This window comes from Gigantopelta aegis, chromosome 10 (genome assembly GCF_016097555.1).
Source record: "Gigantopelta aegis isolate Gae_Host chromosome 10, Gae_host_genome, whole genome shotgun sequence".
Lineage (NCBI taxonomy): Eukaryota > Metazoa > Mollusca > Gastropoda > Neomphalida > Peltospiridae > Gigantopelta > Gigantopelta aegis.
Genome location: NC_054708.1, coordinates 59,798,989 through 59,826,775, shown reverse-complemented (window position 1 = coordinate 59,826,775; position 27,787 = coordinate 59,798,989). Strand labels below are relative to the sequence as shown.

Below are 27,787 nucleotides of genomic sequence, written 5' to 3'. Positions count from 1 at the left end.
CTACCGTGTTTTCACTATAGTTATTATTGAGCACTAAGTATGGCAGCGCTAACGGCGTATTTGGTGTACGTAACGCGACGAGGTTTTCTGAAATGTTCGGAATAAGTCGTACCTATTCGGAATAATTCGCAAAGTTACGGACCTTGACAACATTTCACGATTTTGCGGATGTATATTCTCCGGCTGAAATAACATGTTTCAACATCAAATATCACAAATTACAATAGCATTATTCTCATTTATAAATATTTAATGACATTCGCAATATGAAGATAAAATATACTGAATATATCAATAAATATAAAAGACTCTTCTGTGTTCTATAATATGATGCGCAATTACATCCGGTGTGTTGTTAGGCTAGACATAAACAATGTCGTTATGAGATGTTTAACGTTTTGTGTTTTTAATGTTTATTGAGTAAATTTAGAGGTTGTCACTCTGAATAGATTAATAGACTTCTTCAGTAGCAATATTACCAAATCATCTAACATATATTTATTTTACTAGTAGATCGTTTTAAATATGTAGAAACAAACACACGGTCCTTCACTATGCCACTTCGCCATTGCCGAGAGTGGTAGTATGCAATATGACAAATATTTCCATAATGGAGCGGTCAGAAGGCTTGCCATTCATGCGTTATCCAAGACCCATTCCTAAACGTTATGAAGAAACAAGATCTCCTATTATACAGGACTTTACACATCAGAGAATACTTTGTAAGTACCTATATTCCGTCTGTTTATTTATTATCTGATTGTTTTGTAAATTGCACATAAAAATAGTATCTTTTTGTTATTTCCAAAACTTTTACAATTTTTCTTACATCAAACCAAACTGAAATTATATACACATACCATTTTTGTAGGAAGATGGGACGGACTATAGTCACATTTATTATATCACTGGGCCCATGTATTCGAAGCTACCTTAGCACTACTATATCATAAAACCATGGTAGGCTATGACATCACTGGGCCCATGTATTTGAAGCCACCTTAGCACTACTATATCATAAAACCATGGTAGGCTATGACATCACTGGGCCCATGTATTTGAAGCCACCTTAGCACTACTATATCATAAAGCCATGGTAGGCTATGACATCACTGTGGTGTGTGCTGTAGTGATATCATAACATCAATGGGGTTTTTTAACGATATAACACTAAAATAGCTTCGAAAATCTTCAGCCAGGTGTCTAGCCTGCTCTTCTCCCAGAGAAGACCTCTGTATTAACTCCAAAGTTAAGTGGCCATTTCCAGTTCTCAACATTCATTATGGGTGTACAAACCGCATGCTGGAAAGAGGTGATTAACCAGACCTTGTCGTTTAAGGGGAGCTGTCATTTGCACTCCCTATCACTCCCCTGAGACCAGTCCAAGGAAAGTCATGTTTAGCTTCCCTTAGCATGTGAATTTACATGGTATCAATATGGTAATATCTTAAATGGTTCTCAGCCCTCTATGTTCAGTTTTCCACCTTAGAGCCAGATGGTGCCTACTTGTATTTTTATATAGAGAGTACTTATGAAATGTTTTAGTCTCCAAATGAAAACAAAATGGTCGTATATACTGGGTCTTCATAATCAAAGTTAGGAGAACAATTATTCACTCCCTACATTTTTTTTTCACATCAAGTTTTGGTTCATGCCAATGTATACCATTTACTGGTAATTGAAAAAATAATGTTGATAAAATTATGCTATTAAAGAATCAACATTTTTGGGGTCCACTTTTAAGAATCGAAGGGAGTAGTAAAAACCCAACAGCAACTAAAGCAAAACAACAAAACAATTTATTTTTTCTGCTCTTGAAGTCATGTATTACTATAAACTTCCAAAGAGAATTTTACAAATCTTTTAAATAAAAAAAAGTTGTATTGTAATTTATTTATTTTTTAACAAATGTGTGTAAAGTGTTCAATCTAGATGCTACTGATATGCTATTGTTTCTTTCATCTGACATGAATGTAACTTTATTTTAATGCTCTAGGCTATGGTTCTGAAATACAGAAGAAAGTCATAGAAAAGCAAGAAGAAGAAAAACAGAATGTCTTGCGTAAGTCTGAAGAGGAAGTCTGGCATCATGCAGAAAGTGTTAAAAATGATGAATTAAAAAAGCTAAGAGACCAGCTGAAAGCAGAACATGAGAAAACTATCAAGAAACTTCAGAAGGAAAAGGAGCAAGCTTTAAAGGTAAATATTATATCGGCTACTACCTGCGGTTTAGGGAACGAAGGACCAACTTTAAAAACAAGAGATACTTGCTGGGTTGTACATTTTTGGTAAATTGTCATAAATTCAATGTACATTAGCGAAATTAGGGCACTTGCAGTGCTATTGGATTTTAACATTTTGTTATTTTTTACTTGTAGTGAGGTTACAATAACTTTCATTAGACATTTTCACATAATCCTAATTAATGAATCTTAGGATTATTTATGCTTGTGTATTACTTGTATAACTACTTTGGTAGTAGTTATTAACATTTTGTATATGTATAGCGATGTTAACTGTTGAACCATACATATATACTGTGGTTCAGACGGTGATATTAACGTTTTATTTTTAATTTGGTGTTTAGTGAGTGATTAACTCACGGTTTTATAATATATTTTTAAGGGGAATATTAACTGTTCACTGTATTTGGTATTTAGTAGTTGATATTAACTGGTGATGTATTTGGCGTTTAGTTGATATTAACTGTTCAGTGTGTTTGGTATTTAGTAGTTGATATTAACTGGTGATGTATTTGACGTTTAGTTGATATTAACTGTTCACTGTATTTGGTATTTAGTAGTTGATATTAACTGGTGATGTATTTGATGTTTAGTTGATATTAACTGTTCACTGTATTTGGTATTTAGTAGTTGATATTAACTGGTGATGTATTTGGCGTTTAGTTGATATTAACTGTTCACTGTATTTGGTATTTAGTAGTTGATATTAACTGGTGATGTATTTGGCGTTTAGTTGATATTAACTGTTTAGTGTGTTTGGTATTTAGTAGTTGATATTAACTGGTGATGTATTTGGTGTTTAGTAGATATTAACTGTTCACTGTATTTGGTATTTAGTAGTTGATATTAACTGGTGATGTATTTGGCGTTTAGTTGATATTAACTGTTTAGTGCGTTTGGGGGCGGGACGTAGCCCAGTGGTAAAGCGCTCGCTTGATGCGCGGTCGGTCTGGGATCGATCTCAATCGGTGGGCCCACTGGGCTATTTCTTGTTTCAGCCAGTGCACCACGACTGGTATATAAAAGGCCGTGGTATGTACTATCCTGTCTGTGGGATGGTGCATATAAAAGATCCCTTGCTGCTAATCGAAAAGAGTAGCTCATAAAGTGGCGACAGCGGGTTTCCTCTCTCAATATCTGTGTGGTCCTTAACCATATGTCTGATGCCACATAACCATAAATAAAATGTGTTGAGTGCATCGTTAAATAAAACTTTTCTTTCTTTCTTTTGTTTAATGTATTTGCTGTTTTGTTGACGGTATTAACTATTTGGTGTTTACAGGCCTTCAGATTTCATGGAAACAATCGTTTCCCAGGATTATTATATCGAGTACGACTTTTCGCCAGAACCTAAAAACAGTTCGATGGGTTCCCATGATCACAAGGCACAGAACCAAAAAAATGTTTTCCATGAAATTTGAAATCCTATGACCCGTGTTTAGTTGATGATATTAATATTTTTGTATGTTTGGTGTGTAGCTGATATTCATAATGAACTGTTTTTATGTATGTAGTGTATAGTGGATGATAGGCTAGTTGACTGTTTTATTTATTGTCTGTTTTGTTTATTTGGTGTATAGGAGGAGTCCCTAAAAGTGGAAATGCAGATGCAGAAGTTGGCCATTCGTCAAGTGCAAGAAGAACGAATTAAGGGGGAGGAGGCACTCGCCAAGGCTCTCAAACATGCCGAGGAAGTTGCGGTTAAAGAGCTGCATGAAGCCTGTTCTGCCATTAAGAAGCATGAGCGGGCGACTGCAGAAGCATTTGTAACAAATCTAGTGGAGTGAGTTTGTCTCGGAGTTGTTTAATTAGAATTGTTTGTAATTTTTGTAGGAATTTATAAATGTATAACACTCAAAAATTTTACAATGTAGCATAGCGAGTAAATCGTATACCAAATGTGCGACATCGATAAATTCATTAAAAAATGACAAACACAATTCTTATAATTACAAACAACCTAACTTGTATATTTTAAAATACAAGTACACCTAAATCAGTTTTTTTTTGTCCTTATCACAATACTTTTTCCATAATAATTTCACATTTTTTATGACATAATTCGTGTTTTTTTAGTGACACCATCCAATCAGAAGCCATTATATCGTATAACTACAGAAGTTTGTAATACTGCAGTTAATGTTTGAGCTACATGAAGATGAATCTTATTTATTTAGCATTCACTGGAAAAAAAGTTTTATCAATATGCAGCAATACATGTACGTCAGAATTGCTGAAAGTTGGACATCCAATAGTCGATGATTAATAAATCAATGTCCTCTAGTGGTGTCGTTAAACAAAACAAACTTCTTTTGTTTCATCAGTATTCCTCCGCACCCCAATGCCTGCCTCATAACAAACTTGACACCCGAAGTATTATCTGCAATTAGCAGTAGCCACAAACTGCAGCAGTAGGAATATTGTTATAGGTGAAAACTGACAGCTATATTCCAAGGGGTGGGACCTAGCCTATTGGTAAAACACTCACCTGATGTGCGGTCAATTTAGGATCGATCCCCATCGGTGGGCCCTTTGGGCTATTTCTTGTTCCAGCCAGTGCTCCACAACTGGTTTAACAAAGGCTGTAGTATGTGCTATCCTATCTATGAGATGCTGCATATAAAAGATCCTTTGCTACTAATCAGAGTTGCCCCATTGCATGGTGGCAGCAGAGGTCCTCTTTCAATATTTGTATGGTCCTTAACCATATATCCGACGCCATATAACCATCATTAAAATGTGTTGCATGCATCATTAAATAAAACATTCCTTCCTTCCTGTGTTCCAAATGATGTAATGCTTTGTGCAATGTATGAAACTGGATCCATCATGCAAGTTCAACTGTTTCTTTTAGATCTATCTTTGATGAAAAATCAGTAGTGTGTGTTCCATTAATCTGCTGTTATTAAATGACACAAGATATAACAGAAGATAAAATTGTTTTTTAATTTAAAGCTGAAGTTAAACTTTTTACAGGATTTATAATTATTGTTCTTACAGAAAGCATACAAGAGAAATGATACAGTTGAGAAAAGACGCTAGTGAGGACAAGAAAAATGCAATTTTGCAAGTAATAGAAACCAAAAAACGTGAGAAGGAGAAGGCGGTGAAAGCAGCCAGGCTCGAAGAACAGAAAATAGCTGCCAAAAATCTGCAAGAATGCAAAACATATTTTGAATCCAAACTGAAAAAATTGGAAGAGATTATTTCAGAGAAAGATGAAGAGATTAAAAGGCGGGTGAAGGAGATCGAGAAGAGCGAGTTTTTGAAGAAAGCCGTAGAGAAAAGCCTGCTGGAACTGAGAGTGGCATACCAGGAATACATAGAGAGAACGAGCAATCTCAACAGAGAGCTCACAGACATCTTCCTGCCATCGGTGTATCTGGATGAAGTGGAGAAAGAGGCGCTCATTGACTATGAAAAACTGCAGAACGCTGAAACAGTAGGTCAGCCCAGTGATGGTGACAAATCGCAGAATGCCGAAACAGATCAACTTGGTGACTATGAAAATTTCGAAAACACCGATACAGCTGACCAGTAGTCCTAGCCAAACGTCCAGATAGAATTCCCTTCTGCAATAATTCTTTGATTGGCTTACCAACTGCATTTATAATAATCAGGGTTCAAATGTGGAGGAGTCTGTCCAAACCAGCATCTGTGTAATCGGAATGCTGTGTAAATGGACACAATCTTCGTTCCGTCCAGCGACAGTTAATTTATCATGTTCCTCCATTCTAGATAGGAATTCAAGGACAAGAGTAACCTTTGTGTAACTGTTAGCACTGTAACACCTGTAGTTGGTTCAGTGTTACAGGTAGTTTTATCAATATAATGGCTTGATAAACAGTGATTTGCAACATTTCCACTATTGAGATGACTACAGTGTGATTCCAATGGTGGGTGAATAAATGATGTACACCTCCCGTCACTCTGCTGTCAAACTAGATCATCCAGATAAAACAAAGTCCTTGCTATTCTGTGGAGGCAATAGATTTCCAAAATTATCATAAGTAATCTTTCCTATGAATACTTTCCAAGTTTTACAATGACAGAATGAAAGCCACTAATCCGAGTTATTAGGCAGTGGAAAATAACTTTCATTTACTACAGCTTTTTACTGTTAACTTCAGGGCTTAAAAATTTGTCTCCCACAGCAATTTGTTAAAGAATTGCCGTGGGTGATACGGCCTACTAGTGGCAACTGATCATGCCTATGAAATTGTATTTTTTTAAAGTGACATTTACAGCAAATAAATATGACTGAAAGGCTATTTTGCTGTATGTAAACATATTTCAAATGTGCAACTGTTAAATATTGGCAGATAATGTACACCAGGTGTATACATTTTGCCATTGTTGAGTTTTACTGACGGCACTTTTATGCCGCCGTCTGTGATGCTCTCTACCTACGGCAATTTGTATCAGTGTCAGTAATTGCCGTCGTTAAGTTTAAGCCCTGTAACTTGCACACAAGTGATATTGCTTACAGCATTCGAAAAATATAAATTTTTAACAAATCTAACATTCCTGATGTTTATAATTACTTTCAGATGAAACCTTGAAACCTAGGTTCAGCAGCATTAAAACTTGCAGCTGACCAGTATGTTATATTGGGCGAAGGTTTACCTCATTGTATCCTGTGCAGCTGACCAGTATGTTATATTTGGCGAAGGTTTACCTCACTGTATCCTGTGCAGCTGACCAGTATGTTATATTAGGCGAAGGTTTACCTCACTGTATCCTGTATCTTGGAGGTCGAAACTCCCCTCGCCAATCTAAACACCCTTTGCATAATTTCCTGTATTTGTCCTCTCAGTTTTTATTTGCTACAGCTAGAAGTATTCTGCTGTAAGCTATCTGCATTCTATTAAGGATTGTTTGTTATTTCTTTTATGTTCATCGGGGTATGAAAAAAACACTTTCTCACATAAGTTTGCAGATGATATTTTTTTTTTCATACTCCGTCCAACGTAAAAGAAATAACAGACAATACTTATAATTAAATTTGAATCATACTTGCTAATAATAACACTAAAAGTGCATATTTTATTTTGAATTATTTTTTGTTCGTAAACAATAACGCTAAATATGACAACTTGCCCATAAAAAATGACGATGTAATTTTTTTGTTCATTGAGAATTGAACAAACTCCTGTTGCTATGTCTGGACCAATGGGATGACATTATATTGTAATGAATATAACAGAAATTTTATTATTCTTATCTATCCTGCCATATGCTACTTGTATCTTGCCATAGACTATTTGTAACCTGCCATAAGCTAGTTGTATCCGGCCATAGCTATTCTGCCATAAACTAGTTACATTCCATAACATTTTATCCTGCCAGTTTGTATCCCATCAATCTAACCAAGTAACTAAGTTGTATTCTGTTATATTTACTATCTGACCATTGCTGTAATTAACCTGAGGTTTTTTGCTTTTGGTTGTTTATTTTTTTTTGTGTTGTCATTAATGGTTCTTAAAAAATTCCAAACTGTAATGACCACCATTAAACTGTCCATTACCACAATACTAAAATAGATGGGTTTTAGCTGAACCTGCCTTAGGCCCATTATCTAGTAATGTTTATTGATAAAGTGCACATTACTGTTTCCATATACACTTTTTTGCAAGAGAAAAAAAAGTCAGTTGATGAGCAGTTTTTTATCTGATAAGTTTTTTGCTGCTAAGTTCTGTCATAATGTGGAATATTCCCAGACAGATTAATTGAGAAGGTAAGTGTCCAGAACTGTTGTACTAATTGTATGGGGAAATGGACAATAATTTTGAAAAGAGAGTTGTGATGCTTACGACAGAACAACAAATTATGTTGACAAACATATTATAACAGAATTCTGTGCTTTATAATGTTGTATGGATTAGAGAAATAAAACTATAACCACCAACACATGGAAGCAACTTTCTGTGGTAAAGGATATGGATGACCTCGATTGTAAGTACCATACAGGTATAATAAGCATTCTTAAACAGTGATGAATCAAATGAAACAAAGTAATGTGTATAGGAATCCACTTGTGAAAATGTAAATATGGAAATGCATATTTCCACTTATGGTATCATGTGTGAGAAATTGTATTAAAAGAAAACGGGCCTTAGAGGCCACCCCTTGGTATATAGATGGACCATATGCATGTTTAATACGCATGTAGTTGACTGGAATACATGTAGGCTTAGCTTGGCTAGTCTTTTAACTCGGTCGGTATTACCTTGTAAATAAACAGGTCAGATTTAGCTTAGTTGATAGAGCAATCACCTGAGGTGCCCGAGTCGGAGGATTGTACTGTCTCAGTAGACCCAACCAGTGTCCAGTGACTGATATACACGTTATCAAAGCCTGTGGCATATGCTGTCCTGTCTATGGGATGCATATAAAAGATCCATTGATGCTAATAAAAAAATATCTATCTGGTTTTCTCTGAAGGCTATGTTATTATTACTCAAAGTGCTTTAGGTGTTGTTAAAGAAACATACTTTTATTTATTTAAAAAAAACTTTTTAATTTGTAGAAATTGTTTTTGTGAATTTGTACCTAAAGTGGTCCAGATACGTTACCATTTTGTTACCAGTGTCCCTTATCCTAATAAGTCCTTTACAGACTGTAGATTCAATACTTAAAAACTATAGTCACTGTTATTAGCTTTAGAGACTATTTTAGAACCGTTATTAAAAGATAATGTAGTCACGGTTATTGGTTTTAAAACAGTTGTTGAATATTAAATATGTTTTACACATATTGGTGCCCTTTTTGTGCTCTGATAATTAGTATTTAATATTATCAGATGTATTTATTTCACTTTCCCTGAAACCAAAGACCAAGAACTGCGGCCATTTAAGTTGACTTACTTCCTGTGAGTCATTTGTTACAAGAACAAGAACTCTTGATGATAAATACTTCACAATCTATTAGTTGCAAGCAGTGCAGCACTTTGGGTGACAGTGGTGCTCAACTATTTAATATACGTTGTGTATTACATACAAGGAAAATATGTTGAAACAGTTTCAATACACAGGTTTTACTAAATAAATAATGTATACGGTACTAGTATATTAAAGATTCATTTTTTTTAAATAACTTTTCTTCCAACAAATATTTGCTATTTTAATTTATCCAGTGTTTCTGCCAGAAAGAAATTTCTGCTCAAAACTGGATGGGTTTTTTATGATCCCTTTTATCATGCAGAACACAACCTTTATAAACCAGGTACCTTGAAACCAGACTTTTTACTTAGTCCTGTGGGTGTCTGGTTTAGAAAGGTTTAAGATACTGTTCACATATCCATTAATATTACAAGCTGGCTTGCATGGTTACGAAAGTTTTTTTTTTTTTTAGTACATATAGTCAATAATAGAAAACATTGTTGCCATTGTTACATTTTCTTATTACATTTAGTCAGTAATAATAAACTGCATTATCATGGTTACATATATTTTCTTACTAACATGGTGTGCAGTACATGATTAAAAGTGGGTTTCGTTTACTACATATAATTATAGCTTTAATAATAAACAAACTGCTGTGTCATTACTATATTTTTTATTAGATATCTGTAGGGGTTCAAAAACAGATATTTACACATAATAAAATATGTATGTTTTAACATTGCCAAATATATATATATACATGTATTGTATTAGAAATAAATGTTTTCAGTGCATCTTTCTAGTTTATTGTCTTTTTAAATTTATATTTAACTAGAGATTTATATTCAACATTATATAAGAATTGTTTTGTTTTTTTTGAGTGAATTTACTGATGTATAGCAGTTACAAACTGTATAAAATTGCATAGCTATTCCACAATTCCTATGCATGACTATCCCAGAATACCCAAACTGACTGTTCAAGCATATGACTAAGCAAGCAGGTGTCTCCTTTTAACAGAAATACTTTACATCATTCTATGTATTTAGAAAAACTACAATAAAAAGTTTTTGAAAAAAGAATTTATTTACAGTTTCAGTATTTTGAGGGAATGTCATGCTGGCACAGTTTCTGTATAGCAAGACTGAACTTTGGCCACTTTCCTGTGTTCTTCTTGCAGAGTTTTTGGACACTGCATTTTGCACCAGCTTATGGGTACCATGGGCACACCTGAAAAAGCCAGAAGACCATAAACCACAGCATAAAATAACATGAGCTCTAACATTGATCAGAAAGTGGGTTTATTTTAGTATCATTGATCAGAAAGTGGGTTTATTTTAGTATTTTATTTTATGTGCACTTTTAAAATATTCATGTGCACAATTAAAATATTTCATTGTATTATAAGCACTATTAATTTAAAACCGTTCATGTTTCTCACAAATGTTAACAAAACGAGACAATATTTCAAAATCTTAGGTAACTGGTAGTTCACATGATTTTTACTTCATAGTAAGTGGGCCCAATGGGATATTTCTCATCCCAGCAGTACACCATGACTGGTATATCAAAGGTGGTGGTATGTGCTATCCTGTCTGTGGAATAGTGCATATAAAAGATCTGTTGCTACTAATGGAAAAATGTAGCAGGTTTCCTATATGACTAAAAAATTATCAAATGTTTGACATCCAATAACCGATGATTAATAAAATCAATGTGCTTAAGTGGTGTTGTTTAACAAAACAGACTTGAACTTTATGATTTTTACTCGAGTAACCGATTCGTCAATTACATGAATTAAACTAGTCTTACATAGTAATGAAAGTATTTTCAAAACAAACTGTGAAACATTTTTAATGATCAGTTTCTTCGATATTTTGAAAAAATTACTTTTAGAACGAATAGTAGTTCACCACGGAAATGGTTAAACACATGAATTGAAATTTGTGTAACCGACATGTGAACAAAACGATAATTCGTGTGAAATATTGTGCCTTGTAAAACTTACCTGCTTCACTGTTTGCTACCACAACTCCAAGTTCATTCTCTGCTGTACTCAGCAGGTATGAGTGAGCATCACCAAGAGACAGCTGTTGAGTTAGTGAAGGTATTTTAATTCTGATGTCAATACAAATTTAAAGCAAGAATTAAATGTCTCGCCTACCACACATTTTCATTGCACTGTGATGAACATCCACAGGTGCAACTATAAACCAAGTTTCATTGACCTCATCTACAGGTGCACCTATAAACCAAGTTTCATTGACCTCATCTACAGGTGCACCTATAAACCAAGTTTCACTGACTTCATCTACAGGTGCAACTATAAACCAAGTTTCACTGACCTAGGACTTTAAGTTTATCTAAACACGAAACTTGACACTTGTTGCGGTTTTCGGAAAAGTAATATATATATCTAGTTTTTTTACTTTGTAAACGGATTGACAATATTAAACAATTTTAGTTTTTACTTATATCAATAAAACAAAATTGCATGCACAAAGCTATTCTATGCATTTTTGTCATTTAATTTTTTTCACAACTTTGTTTCTAAATGAGTAAAAAAAATTACTTTATACATCCACAAATAACATTAATAATCTGAATATTTTCAATTTACTTTGCACTTGACTAAATCGAGCTAAAACTCTCAGGGGTTGTAGAATACTGTAAGCCCGATTCCTGAAACCAGTGGTTTTCAGATTTGGGCCATCAAATAATTACTTTTGTCTAACCTGATGGCCAGTGTAAAACTAGTTATAAATTTTCAAAGCCACCGGACCCATGGAAAGTTAATTTGAATTTTGGTTTGGAACCCCTGCCTCTTGTCCTGAAGTTTCACAACAATCAGTGTTTTTGCACAAAGAAAAAACTAAATCATTTGTGGTGGGATATAAACAAAAATAAAATAAATTAATATGAACTAAAGATCATGTTAGCTGAAAAGAGAATACTAGTATTTGACAAAAAGGATACAACTTTGGCTATGACAATATCACCAGGACGAAAACATTTGTACATTTCTACCTGAAAATAGGAAAAGTGAAAAATAAAGAGTCTTTCTACAGCAACGTATCATCCATATTTTACATCAGTATTTAACAAAATAATGATCACTTTTTACAGAAGAATTTAAAGTAAATATTAAATGCTGTAAATAACAATCATAAAATAACTGTGTGAAGATGTCTGTATCTGAATAAAAAAATTTTAGCATCACTAACTTTATAAAAAAATATATCTACATAACTTACTTTGTCTTTTTCAGTGGCTCTGACATCTTCTTTTCTAAAATAAACATTAGTACACATTGCATATTAGCACATTTTCCAATCAAATAGTTTCTACATACTTTCTGACCCAAAACTAAAATAATAATATTTCATCTTTTAATTGAATGTTTGCACAAAGTAGCATGAAACAATTTTTGTAAACATGTCTAAAACAATCATCCAATTTAATTTAAAAAATATAGCTACATGTATACTGTTGTTCAAAACTAATGGGGAGGGGGTAAACATTATAGTCTTCCCAGTATTAAACAAAACCACCTACTGAATTAAATTAAAAGTATCCATTTAAGACCAATAAATCAATTAAATCAAGGGCCTGTGTCAAGCTCATCATATTCAGATATATAATTATCTCCCTTGGTTCACATCTAAAAACGTTTTTACTTGATTCAAAAGTATGTACAAAAGATTCCATTTAATTCCCCATTATTGGGAATGTATAGAAATTGCAGTAATTAGTTTACTGAAAGTAACAGCTCTAACCATCAAACATATGTTAATAATTTTTAAAAAGTCTAATTACCTAATAAAATTGTGTATTTAATTCACACAAAAAATTTGAGACAAAGATCACCTGATCATTCCACGGAATGTTTCTCGAAGTGGAGTCTTCCCAATACTCAAGATTGCACACTTGCAGAATCGAGGATTAACATTCGTTATCTGTCAAACAAGATGTTAACATATTAAAAATAAACAACATTATTTATCAGCAATCAGGATAAAACCAAGTCTGCAGTAAACTTGAAACAGTGTTGACCATTTGATAAATTTTAATATAGATACATTAACTGCTAAAGACTGCAATCAAAGGTCTATAAGGAGTAGAGTTTAAAAATAACTTGTATTTCACAATTACTTGGTATAACTGTTCCTTATGACAGCAGTTAAAGGTTAACTTTATAATCACATTTAACAGTATATCTTTATTCCCAGTAACAAGTAAAACGTGTTATTCATACATATACTTCTGCTTTCATGTAAATGCTGCAAAGCATTTTACAAAATACCTATAGAAACTAAATGTTCCATAGTGTATCTATCATTATACTTTTCAGTATGTACACTATATAGAAGATGGGGAAAACCACAGTTAACTCTTAGTCATTTTTTTCTTTTGGCCAAAAAGCAATTTTAATGCAGGATTTTAAGTAATTTTTATAAAATCAAAATAAACTTTTTGTAAATGAAAATATTATGTAATGTTATCTCCTTATATTTGACTAAAACTTGGCAAAATATTTTTTGAGTGGAGATTTTACCTTTACTTTAATATATTAGTAAAGTTAACTTTTAGAAGTAAATTGTATGTACAGTATCCATTTTTGTATTTAATATTCTTAATTTTTCTATTTAATATTCTTATTTTTTGAATTTAATATTCGTACCCTTCCTGTGACTAGAGCATCAACTGAAGGCACCATATTCTTCAGTGTCACTGTATACACTTCCAATGTCTTCTGTGGAATGAAAAATAAGCAATGCATCTAGAATTATGTCATAATATTTTCTGTTTTAAAAAACTCACTAATGAACATTTCAATACCCATTGAACAAAATTGAAAATACTACAGTCAAAGGTATTTATCTCAACCTTTATCTGGTTAGCTAAGGAAATCTTGAGGTTGAAAAATGGTCTCATGCCATAATTTTCACCAAAAAAACCCCCCTGATCTGGTGCTTATAAAGCTTTTAGAGTCTAGACTTGAGACTAATAGAGTCTGAGGTAGTACTGTCATGACAACGCCATACAAATTGTATATATAACCATAAATAAAATGTGTTGAGTCTGGACTCTAAAAGTTTTGTAATCATGGGCCCTGGTTAACTCAAGCTGTTTCAGTGTTTGGTTCAGTTGTGGGTATATTTAAAAGAAAATGAGAAGCGAGAGAGAGAGAGTGAGTGAGAGTGAGTCACAAAATGCACTTTTTCATATTTTTTAAAACACACGTGTCTGAGAAGTAACAGTTATGCCTTATGGAGTCAAGTTTTAGTCTATTTTTTTAAAAAATTTTTACAGTATTTCACCTTTTCAACATCACACCCTCTTGTTCCACTCTGTTGTAACTTTATCCAAATATGTTACAGGTTTGTAGATTTAACTAAACTTAATGTCCATTTTTACATGTTGAAACTAGGGTCTAATACTTTAATAATGGATTTAATAAAACTTGTTTTGGTGTCATGCCTAAATTTAGACAAGATTAAATACATATTACACAAGACTATATACATATACCACATATACCTTGCCTTGGTGCTGTCCTGTTCTTAAAAACCCTGCTAAGCTGGAGTAGACAAACCCATTCCTTATGTATGTTCCATCACCTGGCAACAAGTCGTCATCCAAACGACACAGACGCTGACCTTCAGAAAAATTTAATTCAAATTAAAGGTAACTTGGCCATTAAATGAAGAAAGTATAATTTTTCTGCAACTTAGTACAAGTTTCACCCTGGCATAATTATATCTTTGATTATTGGTTTGGAAGAACACGCATCACCTTTAAATATGAATTAGCCCAGTGGTAAAGCACTCGCCTTATGTGCAGTCGGTCTGGGATTGATCGCTGTCAGTGGGCTCGTTGGGTTATTTCTCATTCCAGGCAGTATACCATGACTGGTATATTAAAAGCTGTGGTATGTCACTATGTGCTATGCTGTCTGTGTTATGCTTATGGTGCATATAAAAGATCGCTTGCAGTTAAATTTAAATGGAAAAATATTGCCCATTTCCTCTGTAAGACTATATGTACATGGTGCACATTAAGTCAATACTTTTCTCAACGTGCACGGTGAGTTGCTTCCCTCTACTTAGCAAACTTAAAATGGCGGGGATATTTTTTAAGGTTGTCATTGAAAATCTAGGAAGGAATTTACTTTGGCAGTCACTAACCCTAACGCTATTTATAATAAGTATTTATAATGTTCTTTATGTGTGACAGTGCCAAAGGAAAGTCCTACCAACAAGACTAACTTACTTTACCCCCCCCCCAACATACACTACTTGACACGAACTTTTAAAAGACTACAAAATATGTACAGCAATAGGTTACACACGAAAACATATAACAGTATTTTAAATAATAGTACTATTCCTAAAGTATTAACATGTCAAATGAAACGTTGCCTTGGCATGCATGGTCTGCCACACTTATTAACCCTAATGCGTCATGCTAGTCCCACCCTCACTTCAAACACTGAAAAAGATTGACGGCTAATTTACCTGGAACGCATGCACTGGGCGCAGCCATTTTGTTTCTTTTGCTGTAATTTACCCCTTAAATTGACTTCCCAAATAATACATCTTTTTCAACAAAAGTTACATCTCAAATAAGAAGTTTGTTTTGTTTAACAACAACACTAGAGCACATTAATTAACTAATCATCATCTATTGGATGTCAAACGTGGTAATTCTGACTCGTAGTCATCAGAGGAAACCCTCTACATTTTTCCTAATGCAGCTAGGTATCTTTTATATGCACTTTTCCACAGACAGGAAAGCACATACCATGGCCTTTGTCCAGTTGTGGTGCACTGATCATCTTAAATAAAGTTTATTGTTTAGAATATTAGTTTTTAGTAGTTAAAATTTCATTTTATGTTTTCCCAATATAATTGTTGTGGTTTTTTTCATACAAAATTAAAAAACAAAAACCGAAACCAACAAATCCTCCACCCAAACCAACACAAAAGTAAAATACACTTTAAGAAAAAAAACTGCCAATAAATCCCCGATCCTACCTAGATTTTTCTTAATTTTATTTAATTTATTTTAATATATAGGTGAAAAGTATGGTGTCCCTTGGGGGACATGCTAGGTGTGTTTGTGTGTGTGTTGGGGGGGGGGGGGGGGGGGTATGCAAATGATTAGTTTTCAGTGAGCAAAATGTACTTATTTGTTTGCACAAATTACTTATCCATGCACACAGATGAGTAATATGTGACTTTCAATGTACCGGTATATATATATTTAACCATTTCCCCTAGGTGCTCCATAGAAAAGAGAGAGAGAGAGAGAGAGAGAGAGAGAGAGAGAGAGAGAGAGAGAGAGAGAGAGAGAGAGAGAGAGAGAGAGAGAGAGAGAGAGAGAGAGAGAGAGAGAGACAGAGAGAGAGAGAGACAGAGAGAGAGAGAGACGAGTACAGATGTAACATTTTATCTGGAATTGTAGGAGTGAATGTAGTACAACAAAAAAAAAAAAAAAAAAAAAAAATTCCTTGAAACACAAAATTAAACAAAATTAAAAAAATTCATGGGTTTTGTTTTAATCTTCTTTTTTTTTGGTTGGTTTATTTTTAAGTTGTATTTTGCGCTATCCGGAACTGTGATAATATATGACTCATCATGGAGTTTCTATATACAGTTTAACAAGTATCAGTAATATTTCAGGTGTGTGTGTGAGAGGGGTATTTAGCTCAGTCGGTTGAGTGCTCGCCTGAGATGCTTGTGTCGCAGAATCGAACCACCTCATTGAATCAGTTCAAAGGCCATTGTATGTACTTTCCTGTCTGTGGGAAAATGCATATAAAAGATCCCTTGCTGCATTGGGAAAATGTAGTGGGTTTCCTCTGTTGACTACGAGTCAGAATTACCAAATGTTTGACATCCAATTAATTGTGCTCTAGTGGTGTCGTTAAACAAAACAAACTTCAGTAATATTTCATAAAGTGATAAATGGGTAACAGAATTCTTATCCCAGGGATATTTAAAAATAAAAGCTGAAATGATTGTTAAAAATTCTGAAAATTCTATACCATAATTAAATAAAAGAACATTTTCATCATTTTAAATCAAATTCGGTCTACTATTATGAAAATTATTTTATGCATGAAAAATAAAAATTAACTTGAATCTGATAAAAAAAAAAAAAAAAAAACCCCAAAATAACAATCGACATCCTATTTTTCTTAAAATCTGACTGTACAAAGCTGTCTTTTCATAAAAACCCAGGGGCGGTGCAGACTTTTCAAAGAGGTAAGCCATGGCCGTACCACTTTTCTTTCTTTTTTCTTTGTGGAATATATTCCTTGTATCTGTGAAAATGTCCTTCACTTTGAATTTGAAAGGAGTGTCTGACAACCTCAAGCCGTACCACTATTTTTTTTAATTGAGCCACCACTGAAAACGTGTTTAGCTAAATATCGGTGATGTAAGATGTCAAACATGGGCCCGTACTGAGACATCCAGTCTAATATTAAACAAGAAAGTTAAGAGTTGACAGCCAAAACAACAACCAACACCAACATGAGCGTGACACATATTTATTGAAGTCCTCAATGTGAATTATGACAAAACATGTAAAATGCATTCGCAATGAATATTTTGTTTCTGCTTATCTGCTCCCAGTCTCTTCCAAGTCACACAATATATTATAACACAAATATACAATAACTAACGTACCAGTACTTCACCACTTCATAAGGTAAATGCATTTAAAAAATGATTACATTGCAAAATCTACCTGTAAGTTTTTGTGGAATGCTATTAGAGCAATTTTATTCACCTCATACTAGATGGAGAGAGAAATGGTTTTATTCAAAAATACATAAATATAATCTCCATTACCATAACATTATTTATAATGTCAGTGTCAACATACAATAAAATGAGTCACAACACATTTACTACATTGTATTAACACGATGGTGAACCAACAACACATTTCTTTGTAAACTTTTTCACTGGAATTGTGCAGAAAAATGATATTTGTTTTATGTAATTTTCTTCAAGTATTTTGTGTTTATTCAAGTTTTGATTTGTGTAGTTCTTTCACTGTATTCGATTGTGACACGTTTAATTAAGTTGGCAACATATTAATGAATTAATGCAGGATGAAGAAACAGGAAGCCAATATTGTTTACTTTGATCACTGTCAATTTACAACTCCAGCAATGACATATTATGCCACAGTGACCAACCATGTATTCAACTACTCTGTGGCATTACAAGACAATTACCAGTTTGGTTTTCGTGCTTAATGTTAAATGATAATGAGTGTGGCAAATCAGATAAATCGTCAGTGGGTGTTTGCCACAAAACCTTTGAATGCAGTTTTATTTAAGGATTGTCCGTTATTTTTTTAATATTCATCGGGGTATGAAAAAAATAATCATCCATAAAGAGTGTGAAATCGCAAAGCAGTTCTCACATAGTTTGCGGATGATTTAAAAAAATATATATATCCAAGTGAACATAAAAGAAATAACAGACAATCCTTCTAATTAAATACAAAACATACTTACTAATGATAACATTAAAAGTTCATATTTTATTCTGAATTATTTTTTGTCTGGCATCGAAATAAGTCGAGAACGGTCATTACCGGGAGGTTACCACATGTAAGAAAAGTCAAGAACGGTGTTTTGTTCTCGACAAAAATTTCAACAATGGTAGTTTCGTTTCCGAATGTAAACCAGGCAATACATTCCAGACTTCAGCGTTTCACTTTCTGGTAAGGAATTGCATCGATATGCAATTGCAAGCAATAATAGTCAATTTTGGCAATCCGCATTTAAGCAGCGCCCACTAGATAAATTTACTTCCAGATTTTGCTAGTCATACCGATAACAGGAATTCAATTCTAACTTTCATATAGTTGTGGTAACCTATAGGTTACCAGGCTATATTTTGTGGTAACCTGTAAATGGGCTATCAGACACAATGCTTATTTCGATGCCTCTTTGTCCATACGGAATAACGCTCAATAAGACAAAGTACCAGATATGACATTCCCGGACGACATATTTTTTATATACATCAAGCTATGACTGGACCAATGAGATGACATTATATTGTAATGAATGTACTGGAAATTTAATTATACAGTGATGTAACAGATAGACACTACAGTTATTACGAAGCATAGATCAGTAGATCTACAGCTTGCACAAATACCCTGTCACTTGATTTCTGAATTTGTAATGTGGCACTATGTATTTCTACTGCTAATGTCCACCCCTCCAAAAGCAGGGATATAACTACCACTGTCATCATTATACACTTATGGTCCTACATAAATAAGCTTGAATGGTGCATACTTCTACAAATGCTTAGAATTCACCCATTTATTTGGGGATAATCCATAGCTAGTATGTACCAATTTTACTAGACATGTCCTGAATAGTGAAACTCCTCTAAACCGGACACCTCTCGGGAACAAGTAAAACATCCAGGCTTAAGAGGTATCTGGTTTACAGAGGTCCTCTCCTGCACAGATATTTAAAAAGGGACCATGAAAGGCATCCAGTTTTGTGGGAATTCCGGTTTACAGAGGGTGCGGTTTTGAGAGGTTTCTCTGTATTCGAATTACCCAAACTAAGCACAATATTATGCTACAACTACATCCATTTCAGGCCTCTGAAAATTTTAAAAACACTACATTCAATCACCCAGTGCTAATGGAAGTATTCTTTCTTTCATTTTTCATTGTGCATTATGGTACCATATAAATGGTTGTAAAGGGTTTAGCAAGCTGCAATAAGTTAAGCGTTGGCATAACCTGGTATAAATAGTTAACATAGACTTACAATTCTCAGAGGTCTGCTTTTAACTCTTATTATTACCGGTACGTGTTAAACAGAGGTGAAGCATACCATTAATTGCATGAATATACATATCAATAACATTAATTATTAAATGTGACTTATGCATATTTCCGAGTCTTGGTTTCTTGAGCCAGTGACACACACATACACATTAAGTTTTATAAGCTTTATAAGTTTTTTTGTTTTGTTATTAAGACGAACAACAAACATTTATTCCATAATACTTTGATTACAATTTTGGACCCTTGTATATATAGATCATAAACCATGCTCCTTTATGCTCCCTAGTCCAATATAAATACTCCAATGAACCATTTAACACACTTTATATCCACTGCAGGTTCAAGCACATATGTCCTGGGCACATCAACTGCATGGATTCCTCTGGAAATGTGTCCAAGAAATAAATACTCATCTCCACTACTCATTTCATTTGAAAGACTGATTCCATGTTTACGTTACTACTTGGCACAGCTTTTCTTTTATTTATCCGTCACTAGAACTGTGACATATCATCCGTATGACACAGCTGAAGTACTGCATGTCTGTGTTACGTTAAACAGGCGAGGAGTTCCTGATACGGCGAGTCGGTTTGCGTTACCGACTGGAACGTGGAGACAAACACGTGCTTCTGGTTGTCGTCAGCCAGTTGGTGGTGGAAATCAAGGGCAGATAAACAAAACAGTCTTCTGTCAACGACTTCCATCTTCCCCATCCGACCAATTACATGAGGAAATCTGTTTACAAGTTAAGAAAGAATACTGATGATGTTTTGGAAAAATACTATTTTTTGACACTATTAATACAGTATCTATTCAAGTTCAAGGTCAAGATCAATTTTATTTACCCACTACTTACCTACATTGTTGCTAGTTTACTATAAACTAATGAAGCAACAAATGTTGTCTTTGTAATGACCAGCTGTACTACTGAAAATTGCTGTTTATCTAGATGTTTCACTGTTCACCCAATATCAACCCAACCCCCACACCCTGCCCATCCACCCCAAACCATGTCATAATGCTGACATTACTATACACAATTTACTTTTTACTGTATGTTTAATTGATTGCTGCTGTTGCTGTTGCTGGGTGTGTGTGTGGTTGATTGGCCAGTCAAGATTTTCGGGAGCCTGCCCATGACAAACTAAATGTAATTTACACTGTACACATTCAAAGTGAAATTTTAATTTTTCTTCTTCAGCACTGACATAGGGCACAGCGGTGATAACTTGAGGCAGAGCGGCACTAAACATGTGGCAGGGCATGGCAACCTTCTATTTATAACTAACGGGAATACTGTAGACAGCTGTTCGAACACTGGCTTTATACGGACCATTCACAAATATCAATATTTTCACAAGAATTCAAAGCAAAATATTTTTAGTACCACCTCCTAAAAGTGTACATACAAATTTCGATTTCAGCTGCATCCTGTGTAACGTAAGAAAGGATACAGAGCCTTGAGCCACTGGTTGACAGAAGCGCTGATGAAGAAACAGCTGAGACTCCACATCGCCATGGCGATAGGCGAGCGCTGAGTGAAGTTGGAGAGTGACAGCATGACCCAGTCCCTGACCAGACCCTGCTGGTTCTGTTGATGTAGATTGTTGAACACCTAAGGAAAACAACACACGGGTACACACAGATTTAACTACCGTATATCTTCGCCTATAAGTTGATTTTTTTTCACCCAAAAATTATTTTATAACTTGGGGGGTCGACTTATAAGAGGGTAAAAAAATTTCACCCAAAAATATTACCGTTTTGGAGATTATTTTACAAGTTTTATTGTTAAAGTATGTCCTGTATGTATGTTAATTTGACACATTTATTTTTCATAACCTTTTTTTTTTTTGGTATTAGAACGGTTTTGGTTATGCAAAAAGGCGTGCGATCTCACTCGCATACCAAGAGAACAGTCCACTTAGTTAAAATAACAGTCATCACTAATAGCAAAAATGTAAACAATACTAACTACCTGTTGTCTGAGTTTATTTTGAAATTTGGTCACTGGCATTAATGGTTGTTCAAACAATGTTTTGTCGGTGATTAACTTCATGAATATTACTGAGCTTTCCCTGAGCTTAGACTGATCTCTGCAGTTCACTAAAGCAATAGGGACATACATCATTTGGTACAAAAACCAGTGTACTTTCCAGAGTTATCCTCCTTACGTGTATTAATATGGCGGCAAAACATGTGATACTTTCAGTTTTAATACTTTTATCGTAGTGATCTGTTGTCAGTGTTTATAAATAAAGTTGTTGTCTATGCACAAAACCATGCTGTACAGTGCCATACGGTAACAGTCAAACAGCTTTCACTATCTACTAAGGTAATATTTCGTTTTGATGCTATGTAGTTTGATTGCGATGTACAAAACGTGAAAACTGAAGTTTGTAAAATAATTTTCTTTTGTTCAAATGTTGTAAATTACTGTTCTCATGTGCGGAAAATAAGAAATACTTCAATATTTATAAGTTGTTTTTCATGGGTCGACTTATAAACGGGTCAATAAAAAAATAAGTTTTCAGGGTTTGAAATTAGGGACTCGATTTATAGCCGAGATCGACTTACAGGCGAAGATATACGGTAGATGTTAAAAACCAATACCTGATAAACACAATATATGGCAGGGGTTGAACTTAACAATGGCACTGATGGCAATTGTCTAGAATTGCTACAGGTTTTACCAATATCAGTTTTTGTGCCACTGGATAAAATTATTTCTGTCGATTGAGGAAATAATTTTTGTAGTTTATTTCTTGTACAAGCTACTGGTTTAAAATGGCTGTTGGCAGGCTTAAAATTGCCATAGATGAGCATTTCACCAATGGCAAAATCATTTTAAAATTGCTGCCATAACAAATTCTTAAGTCTGAGCCTTGTATGGGGGAACTAGATGTTTGAGGAACACTTAAAAACATACAGGTGAAATCAAATGCTATAAAAGCAGCACATACAAGTTTAGTGACATTTTGAAGGTTAGGTTAGCCAAAAGGGTGAACCAAGTAGTAACAACAAAAAACAGAAGCACATTTTCCTTATGATTCTTACTCTTTACTTGCTGCCAACAGGAATTTTTTTTTTTATCACTTTGTGGAAGTCCCTGACTGCAATATAAATTTAGACTGACTAATGTTCCCCACTTATCATTTCTCAATTTTGCCAGTAACAAACAAGGACAAGGGGGGATCACTCTGGGCAGCAGTAAGCAGAGTGAAAAAAACCCTCTGTCTATAGATACAGAATGATTACCTGAAACACGACCTTGGCTATAAGTTGTGGGTACGGTTGTTGACTGGACAGAAATTCTCCAATCACCTTGTTCATGATGTCTTGTGGAGGGAAGAAGTCGGCAAGAAACGCTGGCAGGAGTCTGGTTATCACTCTTGCTTCATACGGGTATCCCTTCTTAATTCTAAACAAACACACCAACAAAATTGAAATGACAAAATAGTAATATATTATTTAACAAGACAGACATAACTGTTTGCAAATTGCTAAAAGATTAACTTGCAGAAGCAAATAAAGTGTATCTAACAGTTCTAAAAAAGCTAATTATTCAGGATTTTCTCAAAAACATTTTTGTTAATACAAAATACTAAGATATGAAATACATTAGTAATATGATGTCATGTTGAAAATAAAATATTACAAGATAATAGTTTTGTAAAATCTCACAAGAACATTTACACAAAGAATTGTCTTTTAACAAAACACAGACGCTTTATATATATGACCATAATATGGCTTATGTAAGAAATGCTCTAATTAAGCTGACAACTCAAGTATATTTGTATTATTTCATCATTTAGAACAGATCATGCACAGTAATTTATTTACTGTCACACATCATGCTTTAATATACTTTGGTCATAGTTGTCAAATAAAAATCTATTATTCTCCTAAGCACTCCATTTTATTAAATACTAACATGTGAAGTTCAATCCCAGTTTTTTTGTTATAAAGTATTAAAAAAACATGGCACCAGACTTTTATAATGTATGAAGACAGTTGCAAGTGATAACTATTTATAGCGATTTATTTTAAAACATTAGGAATTTTAACTTTGTATTTTGCATTAGTAAATGTTGTTATAATATGATGCAATGAGATTATAACTTTAAAGAATAAACAACAAGGAAATAATTAACCCTTTGATGTGGAGAACAACAATTATGTTGCTTACTGTTTTACAGGGAAAGTGACTTTGATGCAAGTGTTTGTTTTTTTCTTGGCTACCGATTTAACAGGAAGTATAATTTAGTTAATAAGAAAGGTAACTCTTACTTGTTTCATAATTTTTTTTACTTTACGACAATGAGTTAGCATTACTAGGCAATGACTTAAACACAATGAGGGTACCTATGAAAGTGTGATAATATCAACAAAACAATTACTATGGATGGAGCATTTCAGTTACTTGATAAATCTAAGGATGAGGTTGGTTAATCAGATAACAAAAACATATATATATTTTTTTTTTTGTGTGCAATATTTATTATTTTCTTTGTGCTTTTTTAAAAATAAAGTAGGATTTGAACTAGTTGATTTCTTCATGATTTTCCTCAGTTTAATTCCCTCATGGAACACAAGGCTTAAACATATTCACCCAACGTTAAAAAGGTTAAACTAACCGATCAAAGAGGACAGTCACTCTCTCCATGGCCAGTATGAGAGATTCCGGGTCTTGACACACAGGACCAAACCCGTTATCACTGAAACACGGCTCCATCATGTCGCGCGGTCGCGGACTATACTGGTCACCTTGTTTACCTGTAAGCAAATTAACAAACCTGACTGGATTAAAAATATTCATTAAAAAATATTATCTGTTTACTGATTGTTTACCTGTAATCAAACTATCAAGTCCTAATTAAAAATATTTTTTACACACCTGTTGGTGAGAACATTATTAATTATTTTTTATAACACATACTTGTTAACACATATATGTGCGATAACATTTTAAAGACATATGACTGGCTACATCTAGGTGATGACCAGGTCACCAATGCCATACTACCCAATGGAAAAGCACAGTAGAAACTGATCACTAGATGCACAACTTAACCTGAAATAGACTTGTCTGTGATGCACAAGTTAACTTTAAGCACTAGGGTCATTAGATACGTTTTAAAACAACTCATTGTAAGATAAATGGTATTTAATGGCCACTCATGTAGTATTCTCAATTTAAGACAAAATATTTTCTGTTTACTAACAATCAAGTCCTGATTAAAAAATATTCATAACAAAATATTTCCTGTTTACCGATTGTTTACCTGTAATCAGTCAATTCCTGATTAAAACATACACAGTAAAAAAAAAAAAAAAAATGTAAATTTTTTTTTTGGATTGTTAGATAATTTTTTAATTATTTTTTTATAAAGCTTGTTTATCTGTAATTAAACAAACAATCAAGTCTATTTTTCTATGTATATTTTTAATCAGTAGTTCAATTTACGTCAAGTAGGATTTTATAGATGTATATAACCATGTTCACCTGAACATACTCAGGATATGTTTTGTTTTATCGTAACACATTAAGGTGAACAGTTCTCACCTGAATACATGCAGGTAAAAATAAGACCAAGGGCAGGTAAAGCTCGCTGAGGGCTGGGAAGACACAGTCTGAAACACCAAACATTATTGATTGCTATTAATTTTATAATTTTCTAATAATAAAAATAATTCATATCCTAGTTTGAAATAAATTACCAATGTAATGCCATTTGGAATTTTTAAGGAAATGAACAATGTGAAACAATATTGAAAATAAATTAACAGTGTGATGATATGCCATGTTGAGTATGAAATAAATGAACAAAGTAAAACCATGTTCGATGATATGAAATATATTAACAATGTGATGCTATACTGAGTGTAAAAGTAACTCAACAATATGATGCCATGTTGAACATGACATAACTGAAAAATGTGATGCCATGTCTCATATGAAGTAACTGAACAATGTGAAGCCATGCCAAGTGTAATGAACAGACAAGATATGTTTATTTATGGTGGGGAAAACTTATGACATCAACCTGGGGATGACGTCACTAACTGATGCTGACAGAGTAAAAAACATAACAGCTGAACATACCAGCAGAGCCGAGAATTATTTCAGAAAATGTAAGCATTAAATTTACTTAAGAAATCGAACCATTGTCCAGGCGAGACCTGAGGAAAATTAATAATTATCACTGGCCAATAGCTGGCCTAAGTGGCCCCCACAATATAGGCCAACAGTGGTTTACTTTTATATTTCCGTAGACTACATTTTTATACTAGTCTACCAGTTACATTATCAAATCTGCTGTAGACATAATAATCATTCTAACAAATAAATGTAATTTAATTATAAACAGCGAGTGTGTTGTCTTATCCACTTAAGATTTATTGATACACAGCTGGTGGGTGGTTTGAAGGGGAGAGAAACCCACAACACTACCTGTAGATATAGAGAATAATGAGTTAATAATGTCGGATTTCAGCCACATTGTACGATTACCTAGAGGTCAAATGATCAATTTTGTAATGTAGCTATGCGTGTGACATCATATGAGTGATGTCAAAAGTCGTAATCTGCTAGTATACGTTTATGACTTTGCTTTAATTGGTCAACATAATCTGTCAATAGAAACAGTGGTTGCAGGATAAATACTTATAGCCTCCCTCATACCCCCGAACCGTCATACCAAGTGTAAAAATAACTGAACAATGCGATTCTATGTTGAACATGAAGCAACTGACCTGTCGAGGCTCAGCTTGATGATGGTTTCTGTGTCTTTCAGCGACAGGACATCGGCGAGCAGCAGGCGCTCCATGCCTTTCATGATGACGAGGAAGATGGTCACCGAAATACAGTCCTCACTCGCAGATGCCACACTCACAGCCAGCTGTAGTCAATAACAGAGTGGTGCATTAATATACTGAGTTAAGAGTATGAAAGATGGTTACCGAAATACAGTCCTCACTCGTGGACGCCGCACTCACAGCCAGCTGTAGTAACAACAGAGTGGTGCATTAATATACTGAGTTAGAGTATGAAAGATGGTCACCGAAATACAGTCCTCACTCGTGGACGCCGCACTCACAGCCAGCTGTAGTCAACAACAGAGTGGTGCATTAATATACTGAGTTAGAGTTTGAAAGATGGTCCCTGAAATACAGTCCTCACTCGCGGACGCCGCACTCACAGCCAGCTGTAGTCAACAACAGAGTGGTGCATTAATATACTGAGTTAGAGTATGAAAGATGGTCACCGAAATACAGTCCTCACTCGCGGACGCCGCACTCACAGCCAGCTGTAGTCAACAACAGAGTGGTGCATTAATATACTGAGTTAGAGTATGAAAGATGGTTACCGAAATACAGTCCTCACTCGCGGACGCCGCACTCACAGCCAGCTGTAGTCAACAACAGAGTGGTGCATTAATATACTGAGTTAGAGTATGAAAGATGGTCACCGAAATACAGTCCTCACTCGCGGACGCCGCACTCACAGCCAGCTGTAGTCAACAACAGAGTGGTGCATTAATATACTGGGAGGGGAGGGCGGGGCATAGCCCAGTGGTAAAGTGCTCGCTCGATGCACGGTCGGTGTAGGATCGATTCCTGTCAGTGGGCCCACTGGGCTATTCCCCGTTCCAGCCAGTGCACCACAACTGGTATATCAAAGGCTGTGGTATGTACTACCTTGTCTGTGGGATGGTGCATATAAAAGATCCCTTGCTGCTAATCGAAAAGAGTAGCCCATGAAGTGGTGACAGCAGGTTTCCTCTCTCAATATCTGTGTGGTCCTTAACCATA

General features: G+C 34.4%; 3 protein-coding genes across 5 annotated transcripts in view; 1 reads left to right on the top strand and 2 right to left on the bottom strand.

Moving 5' to 3' along the window:
• Positions 1-359: 359 nt before the first annotated feature.
• On the top strand, positions 360-9,921 carry LOC121382966 (rac guanine nucleotide exchange factor JJ-like). Its single transcript, XM_041512660.1, has 4 exons — positions 360-722; positions 1,997-2,199; positions 3,824-4,026; positions 5,244-9,921. The coding sequence occupies exons 1-4, from the start codon at positions 593-595 to the stop codon at positions 5,782-5,784; spliced, it is 1,077 nt and encodes a 358-aa protein (XP_041368594.1). The 5' UTR covers positions 360-592; the 3' UTR covers positions 5,785-9,921.
• A 273-nt stretch (positions 9,922-10,194) lies between these two features.
• LOC121382967 (exosome complex component CSL4-like) lies at positions 10,195-15,687 on the bottom strand. 2 transcript variants are annotated; one of them, XM_041512663.1, is made up of 8 exons: positions 15,646-15,687; positions 14,669-14,787; positions 13,809-13,880; positions 12,995-13,083; positions 12,382-12,415; positions 12,104-12,154; positions 11,136-11,217; positions 10,195-10,357 (listed from the first exon to the last, which is right to left on the bottom strand). In XM_041512663.1, the coding sequence occupies exons 1-8, from the start codon at positions 15,671-15,673 to the stop codon at positions 10,242-10,244; spliced, it is 591 nt and encodes a 196-aa protein (XP_041368597.1). In that variant the 5' UTR covers positions 15,674-15,687; the 3' UTR covers positions 10,195-10,241. The 2 variants fall into 2 exon arrangements, with proteins under 2 accessions (XP_041368597.1, XP_041368595.1); XM_041512661.1 differs by lacking the exon at positions 15,646-15,687 and adding an exon at positions 15,531-15,641.
• A 3,369-nt stretch (positions 15,688-19,056) lies between these two features.
• LOC121382843 (huntingtin-like) overlaps positions 19,057-27,787 on the bottom strand; it is a 78,649-nt gene continuing 69,918 nt past the window's right edge. The window contains exons 51-56 of one of the 2 annotated variants that reach the window (XM_041512471.1): positions 26,729-26,874; positions 25,539-25,606; positions 24,610-24,748; positions 23,228-23,390; positions 21,424-21,584; positions 19,057-20,704 (exon numbers count right to left, since the gene is read on the bottom strand). In XM_041512471.1, coding sequence (XP_041368405.1) covers positions 20,518-20,704; positions 21,424-21,584; positions 23,228-23,390; positions 24,610-24,748; positions 25,539-25,606; positions 26,729-26,874 — 864 coding nt within the window. In that variant the 3' untranslated portion in view covers positions 19,057-20,517. The other variant, XM_041512472.1, reaches the window with a different exon arrangement.

Coding starts and splice junctions, on each gene's coding strand:
- LOC121382966 (XM_041512660.1), top strand. CDS start 593: ATGACAAATATTTCCATAATGGAGCGGTCAGAAGGCTTGCCATTCATG. Junction 2,200..3,823: donor AAAAGGAGCAAGCTTTAAAG/GTAAATATTATA, acceptor TTTGGTGTATAG/GAGGAGTCCCTAAAAGTGGA. Junction 4,027..5,243: donor TTTGTAACAAATCTAGTGGA/GTGAGTTTGTCT, acceptor TTGTTCTTACAG/AAAGCATACAAGAGAAATGA.
- LOC121382967 (XM_041512661.1), bottom strand. CDS start 15,561: ATGCATGCCAAGGCAACGTTTCATTTGACAT. Junction 13,881..14,668: donor CAGGACAGCACCAAGGCAAG/GTATATGTGGTA, acceptor TTCATTCCACAG/AAGACATTGGAAGTGTATAC. Junction 13,084..13,808: donor ATGCTCTAGTCACAGGAAGG/GTACGAATATTA, acceptor CTTGTTTGACAG/ATAACGAATGTTAATCCTCG.